This window comes from Crocodylus siamensis, chromosome 4, assembly GCF_052110815.1.
Source record: "Crocodylus siamensis isolate JL-2025a chromosome 4, ASM5211081v1, whole genome shotgun sequence".
Classification (NCBI taxonomy): Eukaryota; Metazoa; Chordata; order Crocodylia; family Crocodylidae; genus Crocodylus; species Crocodylus siamensis.
The window spans coordinates 13,127,159-13,145,146 of record NC_143398.1 but is presented as its reverse complement, the minus strand read 5'-3'; the positions used below and the strand labels follow the sequence as shown (position 1 = coordinate 13,145,146).

Genomic DNA, 17,988 nt, shown 5'->3' with positions numbered 1-17,988 from the left:
TGCACCAGGGGTGAAATGAGCTCATTCTGTGTAGCAGGCAGCACAGGATATCAAGTACAGTAAAGCCCTAGCAGAGGTGAAGGTGTAAGCTGGTGACTAAATTAAAGCATTCACTTCAGCTGTGTTCAGATGATGTAAATCTTAGGTTGTCCTTCCTGTCGCACCTTTTTTGAGGAAGGCACTTTCCTTTGAGCAGCCACATCAAGGGAAACTGTGTGAAACTTTGTGCCCTCAGTTTGCAGAGGCGCCTGCCAAACTTCTCCAATTTTACTTTGTGACCTCTGACAGGCAGAGATTAACTTTGGGGGTGACTGAAATGGGCACACCCTTGTACACATGATAAGCAATCAGAGGGAAATACTTTCAGCCTGCAGTTTCAGGGAAAACCAAACTCAGAAACGGGGGCTGTCGGCATAAAAAAGCTGTACTAGGTGAAGAGCTGAGCATCAGGAAGTGAACTCTGGATTGTGAAAGTTTGTACTCTCTCTCTCTCTAGATATACATGGTATTCAGTTAGTCTGTACATGGGCATATCTACACTGACTCCAGAGTAGTCCAGTTAACCACTTCTCTCTAGGAAGACACTCCTAAAGTGGTAAGTAAGCACAACAACTTGGTAGGATGGATACAAAACAGTTTACATGTCCATAGCTCCTCCTCTTTGCTTATTTAATGGGCTTTACAAACAAGGAAGGGAACACAAGCTCCCAGCCTGGGGCAGCCTTACCCCAGGCTAACTGGGTACCTTTACCTTGGGCAGAACCAGGGCACCTTTACCCTGGGAAAACATAACCAGGTACCTGTACCCCACCTGTAACTGGACACCTTTACCCCCGATTAACTAGGGACGTTTACTCTGGAATAACATAACAGGGCACCTTTTCCTTCAAATAACCCGGTACCTTTGCCAGGGGATAATGAGGCACCTGTACCCCAGACCAATTGGAGACCTTTACCCTGGAATAACCTGGTACCTCTACCCTGGGAATAACTGGGGGCACCTTTATGCCAGGGCAACATTACCTGGAATAAACTGGTACCTTTACCAGGGGATAATCAGGCACCTCTACCCCAGGATAACATAACCAGCCACCTTTACCTCAGATTGACTGGATACCTTTACCTCAGATTAACATAACTGGGCACCTTTATCTGGAATAACCCATACCTTTACTAGAGGATAACTAGGCATCTTTACCCCAGATTAACATAACCGGGTACCTTTACCCTGAGATAATATAATTGGGCACCTTTACTCCAGGTTAACTGAGTATCCTTACCCCAGGTTAACAGAGCACCTTTATTTCCCCTGGGATAATTGGGTACCTTTACCTCAGATTAACATCACCCGACACCTTTACTGGGGATAACATAAGAGAGCAACTTTACCTGGAATAACCCTGCACCTTTACTAGAGGATAACCCGGCACCTTTCCCCCGGGATAAGATACCGGGGTGAAGCGGGGCCGTGTCGGGGTACCTGGGGACTCTTGCCCCGGCGCTCTTCCTTCCCGGCCGGCCCCGCCGCGGCCATGCGGGTCCCTGCCCCTCCCCAGGTCGGTGCGGGCGGGCCCCCGCCGCCGAGCAGCGCCTGCCTTCCCCACCCGGGCCCCTCGTGCCTCCTGCCGCGGTCGCGTGTGGCGGGTCCCGGCGAGATGGCGGCCGGCGGCGGCGGCGCCGAGGGCCCGCGCGGGGGGCACAAGATGGCGCTGCCCCCGCGCCCCCCTCAGGGCCCCCGGCGCGGCCGGGCGGGGAGCGCGGCGCCCAGCAGGTGGCAGCGGGCCGTGGGCCGCCATCGCCGCCGCCGCGTCCCCGGGCAAAGTTTGGGGCGCGGGGCGGGGCGGGGCACGGCTGGCCCCACGCCCCTCGCCCGCCCGCCCGGAGCCGGCTCTGGCGGCCGCCGCGGAGCTGCTCCAGCCTCCCCCTTCCTCCTTCCTCTCCTCCCCCTGCTCCCGCTGCTGCTCCCGCTCCTGCCTGCGCGCACCATGGAGTTCACGGAGAGGAAGAGAAGCAGGAAATCCCAGAGCTTCAAACTGATCAACCAAGGTAAAGTGCGGCCAGGCGGGGGGTGGTTATGTTCCCCCCACCCCAATTAGGACCCCCCAAATTAGGGCAGAGGCTGTCTGTGTGGTCCCCCCCCCAACTCTCCCCACGATTGGGCTGGTTTCAAATGTAGGGGCAGTTCTTGTACAGGATAAAGTTGGGTTTCATTTCATTGCCCCCCCAAAAAAGAGGGGGTTCAATTTGACCCCCCCTTGAACCATTCAAAAAAGGGGGGGAATGACAAGGGTCTCCCTCCCCCCCTTTTTAATATTATTATCTCTTGCATCGGGGCACGGGCGCTTTCTTGTGGCCGCTGCGCACCTCCACGCCTGGCTGGGAGAGAGGTTTCACATCCACGCCACTCGTTTAATTTGAGGACAGAGGGAGGGGGCCTGGCTGGCGTGGGACTTGTTGGATTTGGGGGTAAGGGGGGGTTGCCTTTTTTTTTTAATTTTATTTTTATTTTTTAATTTTGTCTTCCCCCCCGCCCCACACACCCCTCCTCCTGATTCATGTCAGAGAAATACACCTCCGTCTTCCAGTCCTTGTCAAAAATCGGAGGTTGCCTGGGTGGTTTAAACAGGTGGACCTGGGTTGGGTGGGGGGGGGTTTGTTTCTTGCCACCGCAGCCGCTGGAGACGTTTTTCCCCCTCCTTGATCCGGCTGGAGATCTTGTAAAGTATCGAACTGAAATATCTCCATGAAATGCTGGATGTGTCCTGCATGCCAAGTTGAAGGCAGAGTCTCTTTGGTGTCATGTCACACTTTCTGAAAAGAAATGCCAGAGGTTCACAACTCCTGTGTCAAGATGAAGAAGGGGGGAGGGAGGTTTGCCGCAGGTTATGCGGGAACAAGTGTAAGAAAGGCGGGTCTAAAACGAAAATCATCTCACTTGAGGAAATCGTGAAATTTTAAAAGATAGATTTTATATATATCTATATATCTCTATAGGGATATATAGATATGAGTAAATGTGTAACGTAACAGTGGAACGTTTGCATGGTGAACGTGTAGATTTGGTTTTTGTTCAGCTGGGTGAATACAAGCTTGTGCAAAGAAGCACTTGCCGAGCTACAACAAGTAGAAATGCACGAAGGATCATAGAGAAGTAGGGCTGGAAGGGATATTAAATGCCAAGGACTACATTTATTTTTCAAGCAATAAACCTGTTCCTGCATTGCTTGTGACCCCAAGGTTGAAGAACTGTGCTTAGAGCAGCATGAGGATTTGAAAGTGAAACTGATGAGAAACAAAAGTGAAACTGATTAGTGTATTTTTATTTCCAAGCTCAGGGAACTTGTGAAAAGTGTAGAATAACCTAAATAATTAAAGACAAATAGATATTTGACAGATAGTTTTAACAGGCTCACTGTAATGTAAGTTAAGAATTTGGCTAATACTACGTTAACCGTCGTTTAATTCTAGATAAACTAATGTTCGGTCGTAAATTCGTAGTTGTGCTTGGGTTGTCTTGGAAATCTTCTGCTTGTAGAAATGTAGAGACCAGCTGTGCCAAATGCAATTTCTGAAGGAAATGTATTTGGATTCTCAGAGAGTCAAGAAGATAAAAACCGTGTTTTATAGTACAGTAAGATTACATTCTCATGTACTTTTAGTATTTTTCCTTTTCTATCAGAGTTGATTACCAAGATAATTATATATATGATTGTTGTCTCCCTTGTAATCAGCCTATGCCTCCTGGTTGAGTCACTCAGTAATGTCACAGTTTAATGTTTACTGTTGTGAAATTGATATGGATTTCACAGGCCCTGGACTGTGACATCTGAGGCAGAAGGGGACTGAAGAGGAAGCCCTGTGCTGTATTTATTTAAAGATATATAAACTATTGTCATTGTTCTCCTGTTTCTTCTCAAAGAATCTCAAAGCACTTTACCAGCCTGATCATAGCAACTGTGCATGTAGAGATCACTTTATTCTTTTATTGAGATGTAGCCACCTCTGGAGCAAAATGCAGTAACTTTAACAGAGTAGCTAAGAACCAAAAGTGAACAGTATCATTTTTGCTGGAGACAACATATAATTTAAACCTTGTTAATCTGCCAGTCCCTACTGTCCAGGTACTGATACACACTTTTACCCAATCTGCATCAACAGGAGAAAAAATAAACAAATAGAATTTAATGACTGGAGAACAAGACTCTGGTAAATTCTGTAGGGTTTCTTATTCTGGAAAAGCAACTTAGAAAGTCTGGGGTTTGGCTCTGTATGTCATACAGCCTTGTTAGTCTTTACTTCTCCAGCACACCCCATCCAAAAATCTTTCAAGTAAACAAACGCTCATTAAGTGTGACTAGTCACTATTCCCCTTAAATTTGCTTTATATCCACAGAAGTCATCCTTCCCTATAGTCACTTCTCTCCCTCTCTTTCTCGCCTGTATTGATGTTATTTTTCTTCTGATGCACTGCTGGGATCACATCTTTTGTTTTTCCTTTCTTTTATGCCTAGTGCTTTACACATAAATAACAATGCGTAATAAGAAAGATTTAATACAGAGGGTCTTTAAATTCTGGACATGATTATTTTGTCAGGGTTGCAGGTGTGTTTCTCATGAAAGGAGCAACTGCACATAATACTCTTCACTTCTGTTGTGCCTTTTATCTGAGTAGCTCAAAGCACTTTTCTTTGCATTAATTAATTTCCATAACACCTTTACGAGGCAGGTAAGTTTGATAAAACCCAGTCCACAAAGAGAAACACTGAGATGTAGGGAATTAAAGGACCTTGTCCTCTGAGATGCTGAGCTCCCTGCATTTCCATTATAAAAACAAGGAGCTAAAAACATCCAGCATGTCAAAAGAGCTGCTTAGTGCTTAATACTGCCTGGTCCCAAGTGACTTGCCCAAGGTCATGGAGTGTATCAGTAGCAGAGCCAGAAATAGACTCCAGGAGGGCTGTCTCCCAGTATTTCCTGCCATAATTACTCCTCTCTCCTTAGGTGTTTGCAAATGAGAGAGTTGCTTTTAACAAATGCACACCTGCAATCAGAGCTGAGACCTCAGCATCCAAGTTTTACTTTATTTGAAATGGAAAATGAATAGTAGTAGAACTGCAACTTTTTGTATATTAAATTAGGGCTGTCCATCAGGCGGCCTGTGGCTGTATGTGGCCCCCAAGAAGTTAACCTGCAGTGGTTCAGGCGCTGCCCTTCCCACTGCTTTCCTCCTGCTGCTGCTGGAGTTGTGTTTTCCCCCTCCCTCCTCTAGCTTCCACTTCTTTCCTCTACCCCTGGGAGTGGGACAGGGGCTGAGAGGGTCCTCTGCCAAGTGACTTCAGAGGACCTGGGGACCCTACACAGTGCAGTAGGGGGTGGGGGCCATTCCACATTGCAGGGTGCTAGTGAGGTACAGCAGTAGGTCTCCTGCAGCACAGCATGCAGCATATACAGCATGTGGCCCAGGGATGTGCAGCCTGTTCAGCATGGGGCCAGGGCATCTGCAGGCCCAACCACTCAGATATTAAACATTTGGTGATGGCAGTATCTTTTTAGTAAGATCAATTTCTATGGCTATATACCCATGCATTTTGCACTTAGGAATTAAATAGCCAAAAAACATCAGTGATGCAGGATTAGTCCACAGACCTAGCAACATCTCCCCCGGTGTGTACCACTAATTTTGTTAAGAGGTAAAGTTTGAAGTTTCCCTTGGCTTTTGAAAAGGTAAAGTTTTCATTTACATTATAAATTTGCTTTCCATCTGTAAAGCAAGAAGCCAGATAATTGGCATCTGGTGGGATAATTTGCTGTGAAAATGAACACAGTAATTTAGGCCAGGCATAGCTGTTCCCTAAAATCTGTGAAATATTTCAGTCGAGTCTCTTCAGTGTGAGCAAAGTTTTTTAGGAGGTGCTGATACAGAGCACATTTTCTGTGGTTAATTTGATGAACATAGAATAAACTGCAGATATATTGATAAATTACACAGTAAAATTGTGGCCGTGTATGCGGGTTCATTTTTTCCAGATCGCTTGCATTCTAATTTTTTTTTTTATCGTTTTTCATTCCAGATTACCACCATGAGGTATACAAGATCTCTGACTACAGCAGTGATGTTAACGGGGAGACCAAAGAAACACAACCCATTTTTTTAGGTATGTTCTTGCATTGATTAATTTCTGAGCAACCCAGCGTGGCCATTTGCAATTTGGGAGTGGTAAAAAATGTCTGCAAGCGCAGGAAGTGTCTGCCATTGTTTAATCTGACGTTCTTTCCAAGACCTTTTTATTCTGTGAATTGCCAATATATCCTTTATTAACACTGCTAAAAGTTGTAATTTCAGACATAAATGTTTATTAGTGTCTACACACAGTGCTAATTATCACTCACTCACAGAGCCAGATGCTGACTGTGCAGTTTTGCAGCTCTCTGCTCACCCCATTTACATTGCATATTTGCTGGCATGCTTCACTGGCAATAGTTTGTGTAATTGGGGTATTACATCTTTGACATCTGGATAACAGAAATTCAATTTCCAGGAAGCTGCTATTTGTTTGGTTTTTGCTTCTGCCTTGGGTGGGATAGGGGATTAATGTGCTGTCTTAATGTAATGTCCTTTCACCTCTGTAGCCTGCCTGCTAATCCTGCCATAGCAAAATTAAATTAAACCAACAATCAAAAATGTGTAAAGAAAGAGAAGTAATATATAGCCTTCCTAACTACAGCTTGATAGGACTGATTGTCACTGAGCTGCTCATCATTTTTCATGGCTGCTTATTCACTGTCATCTTTAGCTTTCTTACTGTTTTCCCCCTTTCCATTCTCAGCCCTGCTCCTCTCTTATCTCAGATCTGATTGGAGAGACGCTGAGCATCTCTATAAAAGGACTGGGGGCTAGATGCACAAAAAGGATTTAGGTGCCTAAGTTTGTCCTGCTTCTCACTATTGGTGCCTAAATCCAAAGTTCTGTTTCTCAAGACCCCTGCTTAGTTGCCACCTAAACTTTGTAGACACCTAGGCCAAGAGCAGTAACGATTCTCCAAGCACCTGGAGTTCTCCCTCTGGGCATGCTCTGGCACACCTTGGACTCAGGTGTCCAGATGCTTGGCACCACTATTACTTGCTAAAGTCCCTTCAGGATTCCTTAGCCTTGGTCTCCTGAGGGTCTTAACCTTGTAGGTATTCTCAGGGCTCATCCGGGAAATTGATTCCACACAAACTCCAGAGGAGGAGGATGTGGCACCAACTTCCCTTTCATTCAGTAGCTCAGTGGTTAGAGAGCTCTGCTGGGATGTCCTCTTTTAGGAAGTTTTGAATCCACATTTCTCATCTCCCAGGAGAGTGCCCTAACCAGCAGGATGCAGGCTGTTCTGATGCAGGCTGTTCTGATGGTGGTACTCCTGATCCCTCTTGTTAATGATGATCCCCTTTTCCTTGGATAATTAGCAGTTTGTTTGGCCAGAGGAAGGGGGAGGGTGATGGAGCATCATTCTTTAGCTTTATGATTGAGGCTGATTACATCCCACCAAGCACTTCACTATTTAATATTAAGTATTCCCTTGCGTAGAAGAGAATTGAGTCACGCCTTTCCCTCATTCTGGATAGTGCAGCACCGTGGTGCGAACGAAAGAGAGCAGACATCTAACCCCAGGAGAAGAGCCAGAGCTTTGAATCCTATCCCTACCCATGAGCTCCCTCTCTGCATGATCCAAACCTGGAACTGAGGCAGTGAGGATGCCCTGAGAGTACCTTCCACCTCTGCTGTCAAGCTGTTGGCAGCCTTGAGAGCAGCCAGGAGCCAGTATGGACATGCCCATAGGTACCTACTTCTTCTGCTGCACCACACAGACAACATAAGTGCCTAATTCAGGGCTGTGAATTCCTGTTTTGGTGCCAGGCAGCATATTGCCTGTATGGATCTAGCTCTGTGTGGCTTTAATCCATGGAATTCAGGAATTTCGGATGCTCAAGACATCACCTCACTAAGGGCCTGATCCAGCTCCCACTGAAGCCTGGCAAAGTGTTTCAGGAGGTATCAGTAGGAGATTAACTGAAAGTGAATACAGTGTCTCTGAGCCTGATTCTGCATGCCTTTTCTCAGACAAGCAGCCCCATTGAATTTCCATGAGCAAGGCTTGTCAGCGTCAGGCTGTTTGTGTGATGTTTGAACTAGTAAAGCCCCATAGCCCTTAGCGAATAGTGACAGCACTTTTATTCTACCCCAGAAACGAGAGTGCAAGTTTGTCAGGAGATTGTACAGCCGGCACTGTCTTGTAGAGCCACAGTGGCTTTTTAAGAGTGTGTTCTTCTGTCTATTGTATTTTATTATCTTCACAAAGATATGAACATATAATATAAGACAATGTCTTTACAATGCTTTCAACTTGAAATTCTAGCTCTGTGTTTGAAAGGTTAATGTAGAAAACTAATTATATTATCCTGGTAACCAAATGTGTGATGAGACATTTGTCTGTGTAATTAACAGTGAAGAACTTTTATAGTTTCATAAAATTGAATGCTACATACAGTAAGTAGGCTAGGTGCATTTGTTTTGAAGAGATGTCCAAAACAGAGATGTTTATGACTGATATAAAGTGGAACTGAAATGTACTGTAATGCAGGTGTCTGTGCATTTTACAACATTTCACATTGTTGAAATGGAAGTCAGCAGATTAATAACTTTACTTTGTCATGATAAAATAAGTAATGCGTTCTTGGAACAGGGGAATAGCGCATAAGTTACTCAATAATTCCAAGAATTTATTCTGTTCCAGGAATAATATCTTTCACAATTTATTCATAGAGAGAAAGTTGACTCAACGTAAGTCTAGGAAGTTTCTTGTTAATTTTAATAGAATGATATCCTAGACATGATTTTTGTAGCAGCTAAAGTTGAGATTGCAGGAAGGTTTCCTTTATGTAGCTGAGCTTTCAAATAGTCATTTCTTTGCAAAACATTCGTCTTTTAGGTCAAGGTTTACTCTGCTTGGTCTCTGCCACAGCTGATTGGTTTTTGTTTCAAGTAAAACATATTTGGGGCATGTGATTGAAATACACTTTTTGTTTTAAAACAATCATGTGATGCTATTTATTGAACAGCTCTGGCCTGAAACCTCCGGCTGTATTTAGCAGTTGCAGTATGGTATGAAAGTGCAGTAGTCCTGCTGCAGAGGAAGATGTGTTTGATCTGAGTTACAATCTTGAAAAATTTTGTATCGAGCGCATGCAGAAGGGGTTGTGTTTTTGAATTTGTTTCTTGCTAAGTTACTTCAGGGTCAGTCAGCTTCAGCCTGACTTTCCTTTGAAGTCAAAAGCCAACTCCCCCATCTCTGCCTGCCAGTGAGGGATCTGACCCTGTGGCCTTGATTCTCCAAATTGCTCAAATGGATGCTTGCATCTGCTGCACCTTCATCCACTTCACAGGGATTCCACGTGGACATACAAGGTGCCGCCCATGTTTGTAGGATTGGGGCCTCAGGGCTGGAAATACTACTTGGATGAGGCACCTAAGTGGCTCTTAGGAGTCTGAGTCTCCAGGTGTGATCCTGTTATACCCAGCTTGATTTTTCTCTCTCTTTCTCTCTCAAAAAAAATTAAAGCTCCTACTTTTGTTATTTGCCTTCATTCTAGTCTTAAGCTTGATGAGTCAAAAAAAAACCTAGCCAGGAGAAGAACCCATCCATCTTTTAACAGTTTTTCAGGGATTCAAACAGCATGGAATAGGATTGCATATAAATGCCTAATAACTGGATTAGGATCTGGCCCCACAGGGTCTATTTCTGGCCCCAGCTATACAGTAGTGTGCTACCTCATGTGTATGTAACTAATTTGGCTACACAGTGAAACAGCTAATCTCAAATAAACTACAAAAAAAAGGTCAACTTCCTAGTTGTGCTCAGAAATTCAAGAATTAATCGGAGCAGAGCAATCCTATCTGTCAAGACTTGAATAAAGTGTTTGATGGAGCATCCAATGGGAAATCTTTAATAAATATGGAGAAGACTGGGATTAGTAGAGGAACTGCAAGGTGGTAAAGAACTGGGTAAGGGGCAATGGGAGTTTGTAGTGATGAAAGGAGACATCATGTGGTTATTAATGGAGTGATCAGATATTGGCCTTCAGACTGACCTTCTTTTAAAAAATCTATTAATGGTCCTGACACCAAGGAATATGAATGTGCATGTGAAATCTGTTGATGATGCAATGCTAGGTGGCATTGTCAGTACAGAGGAGGATCAGGTTATCATTAGTAAAGAATTTTCTTTTCTATGATTCTGTGAAGTAGATGTTCTGGAAGACTGGTATGATAGAAATGAAATCAAATTCAGTGACACACAATGCCAGGTCATGTTTTTAGAGTTCAGTAGCAAAAAATTCTGCTATAACATGGAAACTCGTCAATGGAAAGAACTGAGGAAGAGAAGGAACTTGGTGTGCTAGTTGATCACAGAGTGGCTCTGAGCTGCCATACTGAACCATGAAAAAAGACATCCTCAGATCTCATTTGCATCAGCCAAAGTAATTCCAGTAATATCATTATACAGAATTATCATTGTACAAGACACTGGTGAGACCTCACCTGGAAAATAGCGTACAATTCTGGTCACCCATGTTCAAGGAAAATGAACTCAAAATGGAGCAGGTGCAGAGAAGTGCTATTAGGATGAGGAGGAGAATAGAGAGTCCATCTTGCAGAAGGAGATGAAAAGAGCTTGGCTTTTTTAATCTAGCAAAACAAAGACACTAGAGGGGATTTGGTTGCTGCCAATAAGTATGTCAGAGGGGTAAACATCAGGGAGGGAAAAGAACTATTTGAGCTAGTGAACAGTATTGGCACAAGAACAAATGGGTATATAACTATCTGTAGTGAGAGACTCAGACAGCCGTCCAATCAAAATAATGGAGGCAAAAGATCTCATTACTTTAAAAGTGGAGCACAGTAAGTTTGTGAAAGGATTATATGATGTGATGTCAGCAATGGTAGGAGACTAGACTCAACCCATGACATGAGGTCCTATGCTACTATTTTTTTCAACTTGAAAGTTCTTTGATCAAGGGAAATGTGCACAGGGCAGAAAAATATGAGATTCTCTCGTATTTCTGTCTTTCCTTACTGGCCTTCATATATACTTGTGATGTAAAACTTATTGTTTGATGAGGCTCAAGACAATGACTGCAGCAAAAATGACTGAAGTTTGGAAGCTGGGGTTTGGCATGTGATTGGTCCTTATCAAGGGGTGCAGAGGTTTGTTCTGGTAAGGAATTCCTTTTCTTCTGGGTAGGTGTTTGCAAATCATAGCACCAACACAAGAGAGTGTCGTTGGCTCATTCGCGGTCAGCTAAGGGCATGCCTACATTAGGACTTTGCGAAGCTTCAGTAGCTGATTTGGTTCGGAGGAGATTTGGCCTGATTCGGGGACCAAATCTCTGTATCTGAATCAAATCGGGAGACCAAGTAAAAGCTCTGAATCGATTCAGATGCTTCAGATCGATTTGGAAAAAATTTGGCTGATTTGGAGATTCAGCCATAGGCTAAGCAGGCAGCTGACAGCTGCCTCCAGCCAGTAAGTCTGTTGGGGTTGGGGAAGAGAAGAGGGAAGGGGCGTGGGGGAGGGAGGGATTGGGACTGGGACAAGCTGCCCAGCCTGGTGGGGGGGTACGTTACTCAGGGAAGGGGGCAGGAGAGTGCGGGATGCGGGTGCAGCAACACTGGGAGTGGGGGCTCTGCTCTGCTGCCACTTGCCCAGTTGGGGCAGAGGGGCGGGATGCAGATGTGGCTCCAGGTGGAAGGGGGCAGGTGGCAGCAGGGCATAGCCCCCACTCCCAGCACTGCTGTGCCCACATCCCATGCCTGCTGCACCAGCTGGCAAGCAGTGACAGAACAGAGGCCCTGCTCCAAGTGCTGACGTAGGTGCGGCAGCCGTGGGAGCGGGGGCTATGTCTTGCTGCTGCTTGGAGTGAACCATGCCTGCAGCGCCCCCACCCTCCCTTCACACCGGCTGGGCAAGTGGCAGCTGTGTAGAGCTCCTGTGGCTCCCCCTGCCAGGGCAGAGGCAGGTGCAGTCGGAGGAACTGTGGAAGAAGCCCAATGGTTCACAGACAGGCCCAGGGAAATGATTCTCACCCTCTATGTGGCACTGGTTAGACCACAGCTGGGGTACTGTGTCCAGTTCTGGGCACTGTGGTTCAAGTGAGATGCGGACAACCTGGAGAGGGTCCAAAGAAGAGCCACTCGCCTGATTAGAGGCCTGCAGGGACGGCCCTACGAGGAACGGCTAAGGGCCCTTAACCTCTTCAGACTCTCCAAGAGAAGGCTGAGAGGGGACCTTGTGGCGGCGTACAAATTCATAAGGGGAGAGCAACATGAAATAGGCAACGAGCTGTTCACCAGGGCACCCCCTGGAATGACAAGGAACAATGGCCATAAGCTACTAGAGAGAAGGTTTAAACTGGACATTAGGAGAAAGTTCTTCATAGTAAGGGTTGCCAGAATCTGGAATGGGCTCGCAAGGGAGGTGGTGCTCACCGCATCCTTGGGGGTCTTGAAGAGGAGACTGGACAGGCACCTGGCTGGGATCTGATAACCCCAGGGTTGGTGACTCTTTTCTTGCCTGCTATGGGCAGGGGGTCAGACTAGATGGCCCACTGAGGTCCCTTCTGACTCTAGGAATCTAGGAATCCGGCTGCCCTGCCCACCCCAGCCTCCCAGCACTTAAAAAAAAAAAAAAAAAAAAAAAAAAAAAAGCCCCTCACTCACCAGCTCTAGTAGCAGTGATTGGGGGCCACTGAGGGCTCATGGCGGAGCCCCCCCTGCGCAGCATGGGGCAGTGGGCATCTCACCCCCTCTGCTTGGTACCTGCACGGCAGCTGCCCCATGGCACAGGTGTAGCATGGCTCAGCAGGGTGCTGCACGTTGCCTGGGAGCTAGGGTAGCTCCAGCAGTCACCTGGAGCCCAGCACCGCTCAGCCCCAGCAGCCCCATGGGGGCTTCTCCTGTGACTCCCCCCACCTGGGAAGAGGCAAGCACAGCCAGAGGAGCTGTGGGAGAACCTACAGCCGGCCTCTCTCCAGCCAATCCAAATCACTGAATCTCTCAAAATCACTGCTGAATCTTCCAAAGCTGATTTGGCCGAATCGATTCAGGACTGTGATCCAAATCTCCGAATTGAATCACTACCCGAATCAAATACTTCCACGTTGGCAGACCTAGTCTGCATGGGGCAGTGAAGTGCTGTGCAGGCATACTCAAACTAGCACTAAGTGAAGTATTTTGGGTTGTATTTACATAGTGTTCTGCCTGGGTGAGCTAATTCTGGGCCACTCTGTGGATATCCCTATATGATGCTGCATTATATATGTACTGCAGACACACTCTAAGAAAGGATGCCGTGCACTTACAGAAGTCTTTCATTATGAGCCTCACATTCCCCAGTCCCTTGAAGTGCCCTGAATCCATCCTCCATATTCTCCCAATACAGAAGCTGGGTTCAGCTGCCCTCAATACAGGCACTAAGTGAAGTATGCAGTTCAATACAGACAGGCAACATAGCCTCTTATGTTCTAGATTCATAACCTGTTTGCTCTGTTACAACTTTTTGTAACCCTGCAAGTTTTTGAAGCCACAAAAAGTTGTTAGTTTTAATTTAGCTATTTAAAAAAATTGAAAATTAAATATATAATCTGTGCTAAGCAAGTTTTAGGTTATTTTAGCAATGGCAAAATGAAGGGTGAAGATGCAACCTTAGCTGTGCCCACTTGTGTATCTTTGTCTGCTTATTTATGTCTACTTATTGTGGGAGTACATAGGAGCCCCAAAGCTCATATTGTTTCTTAAACACTATTATGTCATTTTTGAACAACCCTGGGCATTTTGTAGTTCTCTCCATTTTTCCAATAGAAAGTCTATTAGGCTTATCGCTATAAAATCACAACATGACCTATATTTATACAATATACTACACACAGATGAAGCATAAGAAGGAAAAAAAAGTAGTGGAAACATGCTCTCCCAGCTAGGAGTTCAGAACTGAGTGAACGAGTTATCAAAATTGTTTAACATAAGTTATTTATAAATGCTTCTAAAACACGCAAGCATTTACTACTAATAAGAGAATTTGGTTTTAATAAATTTAAGTTGCTTTCGTTTGAAATATTTTAATAACTGTGGTGCTTCGAGTTCTGTACAGGAATGCTTGCTCATTAAGGAAACAGTTTACCATTAGTTTAGAGGGACTGCATCTAATGCTCTGAAAAAAACATATCTGAACTTCACTAAGGCAGCTTGAGGTCAGGCCACGTGAAAGTTACAAATTAGTTATACTTGCATAAGATAGTCTAGCAAGAAATAATACAAATAATGTTCTGTTGATGCATTTCTGCTATGAATATATCTCTGAGAAACAGCTTCTAACATCTAAAAATAGGGCCCGATTTTGCTGCCTTCCTTCATGTTGAATAGCACTTTATACAGAAAGGAACTTTTGGTTTCGGTGAAATCAAAGTGACTGCTTGTAGAATAAGGCACTATTTCACATCAGTGAAGGTAATACAATATGCTGTATAACTTACTATTTAGAGGCACTTCTAATTCCACAGCTCCCCTCTGCTGTGTCTACCAAGAAAATTATGGAAATATATATATAGCCTAAACTGGAGTGTGAAACACACGTGGAGGAGAGGGTCAAAATCTCTGTTTAATTATAGTATATGTTTTTTTGGAGTTTCTCCCCTTAGTCTAGAGTGCCTCTCTCCCCACTGTTGACTGGGGATTTTCCCAGAGATCAACAGGGCATTTTGTATTGTATTTATTTATTTTGGTATCTTATTGAGGACTCGATGAGAGAGCCTGCCTCTCGAGGCCCCACTACATCTATTCTTGCTTTCTCACCACTCTGTCTTCCTTTCTGAGGTTTCCCCCTTCTTCATGTTTCTTTCTTTTTTGTTCTTCTCTGTTTGCTTCCCTGCAGCAGCTCCCAGTTCACAGCCCCTTGGGTTTTACTCCCAGTTGCTACCTGATTTTTATTCACTAGTAGGATGAGTAGTGGAGCCATTAACATTAGTAATTAAGTGTTAGCAGCAGGTTGAAAAGCCAATACTCAAATCAGACAAATGTGGGTAAGGAGTTTATACCACTGAGGCATTACTTCAGGACATTTGGTGAGACATTATCACCAGTTACACTTTATAAGCATATCTTGGCAGGTGATACAGCTAGCAACTTATATTTGTCAAAGGAAGCTGGGATTCTCCAAATCCTGAATAGGTCAAGGGAGCCACAACACATGTATTCATCCAGACTCTAGGCCTTAGGCTTGAGAACTATTTAAAAACGGAAAGGCTCCTGCAGTGAGAGTCAGTCCAAGAGCAGCAATGTGCTATTTAGTGCAGAGGTGTGCCAGTGTGCAGCTAGCTGCAGTCATTGAAGAGCCTCTGGATTGTGGTGACTGAAATGCACAGAAGTATATAAAGATGCGAGGAAATAAAATACAAGATGTTATATGTGCATATTAAAGAGTTAGTAATAGTATTTGACCACCTCATTAAAGACTCATTGAAATTTATGTGTACTAGGAAGCAGAGTTAGATTTAACTTCCCTATTTCCTGTTTTGAGGATTTGTCAACTTTTAAGGCCCAGCAAAAACTACCAAGGTAATAGAAACTATCCTAGCCAGTCACCAGGGCTGGGCAAGATAGCAGCCACTGCAGCCAGTTGTGGGAAATGTGTGAGGCCCTTAATATTCACTCAGTTCCGGTTTGTCTCCTCTCCCTCTCCTCCCTTAGCATTTAATAAACGTGTATACTAAATTCAGAAATTGTAATAAAGCATATTGTTTTATCCATAGTGCTGGATGATATAAGCCAGTGGTGGTCAACCTTTTTGGCTGGAGGGAGGGTCAGATGGGCACTGCCTGATCCCAATGTGGGCCAGACGTGGCAGGACCCCTTTCGGCCATGTAAAGGGGGAGGGGAGGGACAGCCTAACCCTAATCCAGCCACGTGGAGGAAGGGGCCTGGGCTGGCCACAGCTTGGCTCTGCAGGGGGAGCTGGTATGGCCCATCCCTGTAGGAGGAAGGGGGCATGGTTTCCTGGCAAGGTGGAGAGGAGGGGGCATGGCCTGGCCTGAACCAGCTGCGCAGGGTGAGGGGGCAGGAGTTGTGGCCCAACCCCAACCTGACTGAGTGGAGGGAAGAGGGTGTGACCTGGCCCTGCAGTGCGGGGAAGGGAACACAGCCCAGCCCCAACCCAGCCATGCAGAGGGAAGGCGGTATGGCCCAGCTCTGTCCCTCCGTATGGAGCTAAGGATTTTGGCAGCAGGAAGGGATGGCAGTACTGCTACTGCTCTTCTGCCACCAAATTTCCCAACCTATAGGGAACCCATGGGCCAGATTCCAAGGCTCTACAGGCCATATTTGCCCGCAGGCTGGAGGTTAAGCCCCCTGATATAGGCATATTAATTAGAGGTGCATCAGTACGTCAGTCCATGTCATATCGGCACCAATAAAAGGAAAATTGACATTGGCAATCGGCTTTTTTGGTCTGATATTGCCAGTCTTGCTGATAAATGCCTCATGCATAAGCGCAGCCATAGCATGCATGCAGCTGGCCTGGCAGCTCAGAGAGCAGCGTCTGGCTGGCAAGTCTGTTGTGGGGGAAGGGGCACAAGGGGTGTAGCTCCAGGCTCCCACAGTGAGGGAAGGGGTGAGGCAGGGTGCGGGACAGAGCCATGAGCAGATCATGGGGGACATGGGGAGGGGGCTCCCACAGCTCCTCCAGGGGAGTCATGGGGGGCATGTGCCCTCCGGATCTGTGTGCGGGGTGAGGGCAGGCTGGGGCTGGGAGCAGCACCAGGTTCTTCCTGGCAGGTAGGGCTGGTCTGGGCTGCAGCTGCGCTTGGGGCAGGTGGTGACGGTAGCACTGGGAGTGGGGGAAATGGGAGGAGCTATAGCCACCCCAAAATTCTCTGTATCCTCCCCAGTGCCTCTACCCACCCCAAGCCTAGACCCTCTGCCCACCCCAAGCCTAGACCTGGCCCAGCCCCTTCGTCAGGAAGAGCCCAGCACTACCGCTGGTCCCAGCCCACCTTCGCCCCATGCACAGATCCAGGAGGCATGTGCCCTCCCATACCTCCCCCAGGGATGTGTGTAGTGGTAGGAGCTGGCCCCCTCACCCCACCTCCCTCGCGAGCTGCTCACAGCTCTGTCCTTTGCCCCACCCTGGCTGGGTAGCACCTGCCCCAGCCCCACTCTCTCCCTCACCACGATGGCCTGGACCTGCGCCCCCACATGTCCCTTCCTCCCCCACAACAGACTTATCAGCCAGACTCTGTTCTCCAAGCTGCCAGGTGGCATATTGGCAATCAGATCGGTATCGGCCAGAATGCCTCGCTAATAATCAGCCATCAGTATCGGCCCAAAAATTCTTTATTGGTACACCCCTAATATTAATATTTCTGCTTATTTCTATTGTGGAAGTGAATAGGAACCAAAACATGGACCAGAACTTCCTTTTGTTACGCATCATACAAACTTATAATAAAAATCATGGTTCGTGTCCCAGAGTTACTATCTAAGTACCTACGTAGAAGCAAGCCAATGGTGTGAGGAGGACTGTCAACTTCTGTGGAAGCCAAGAATTGAGAACACTTGCCAACTTTCTAAATTGGCTCCTAAAAGCATAAAATTAAAATGGATAAGTTTTCTAAGTGCTTCTAATACTTCTTCCAGCATACATTTATATTTCATATTACATTTCATATAAAGAAGTTCATGAGAGTGAAATCTTGCACAAAACACCCTGCCTTCTCTTTATTGCTATAGTAGCAATAGTGCTTTAGTATCCTTCTAGTGGATCGGCAAATCCTACCCAGATTAGAGAGCTTTCTTGCAAGCTACCCTGCCAGTGAGTTGGAGCCAATTGGAACAACCTCAACTGAAGGTAGAGTTGGCCCAGGGTCAAATGATTCAGTAGATCAGGTAGCTGGCCTTTC

The 17,988-nt window shown here is 46.0% G+C and overlaps 1 protein-coding gene across 2 annotated transcripts in view; it reads left to right on the top strand.

The window, feature by feature from the left end:
- Positions 1-1,671: 1,671 nt before the first annotated feature.
- Positions 1,672-17,988, top strand: part of BEND7 (BEN domain containing 7) — a 58,177-nt gene continuing 41,860 nt past the window's right edge. The window contains exons 1-2 of one of the 2 annotated variants that reach the window (XM_090041826.1): positions 1,672-2,046; positions 6,072-6,155. In XM_090041826.1, the coding sequence (XP_089897952.1) occupies positions 1,704-2,046; positions 6,072-6,155 (427 nt within the window). In that variant the 5' untranslated portion in view covers positions 1,672-1,703. The remainder of the gene's footprint in view (positions 2,047-6,071; positions 6,156-17,988) is intronic. The other variant, XM_090041827.1, reaches the window with a different exon arrangement.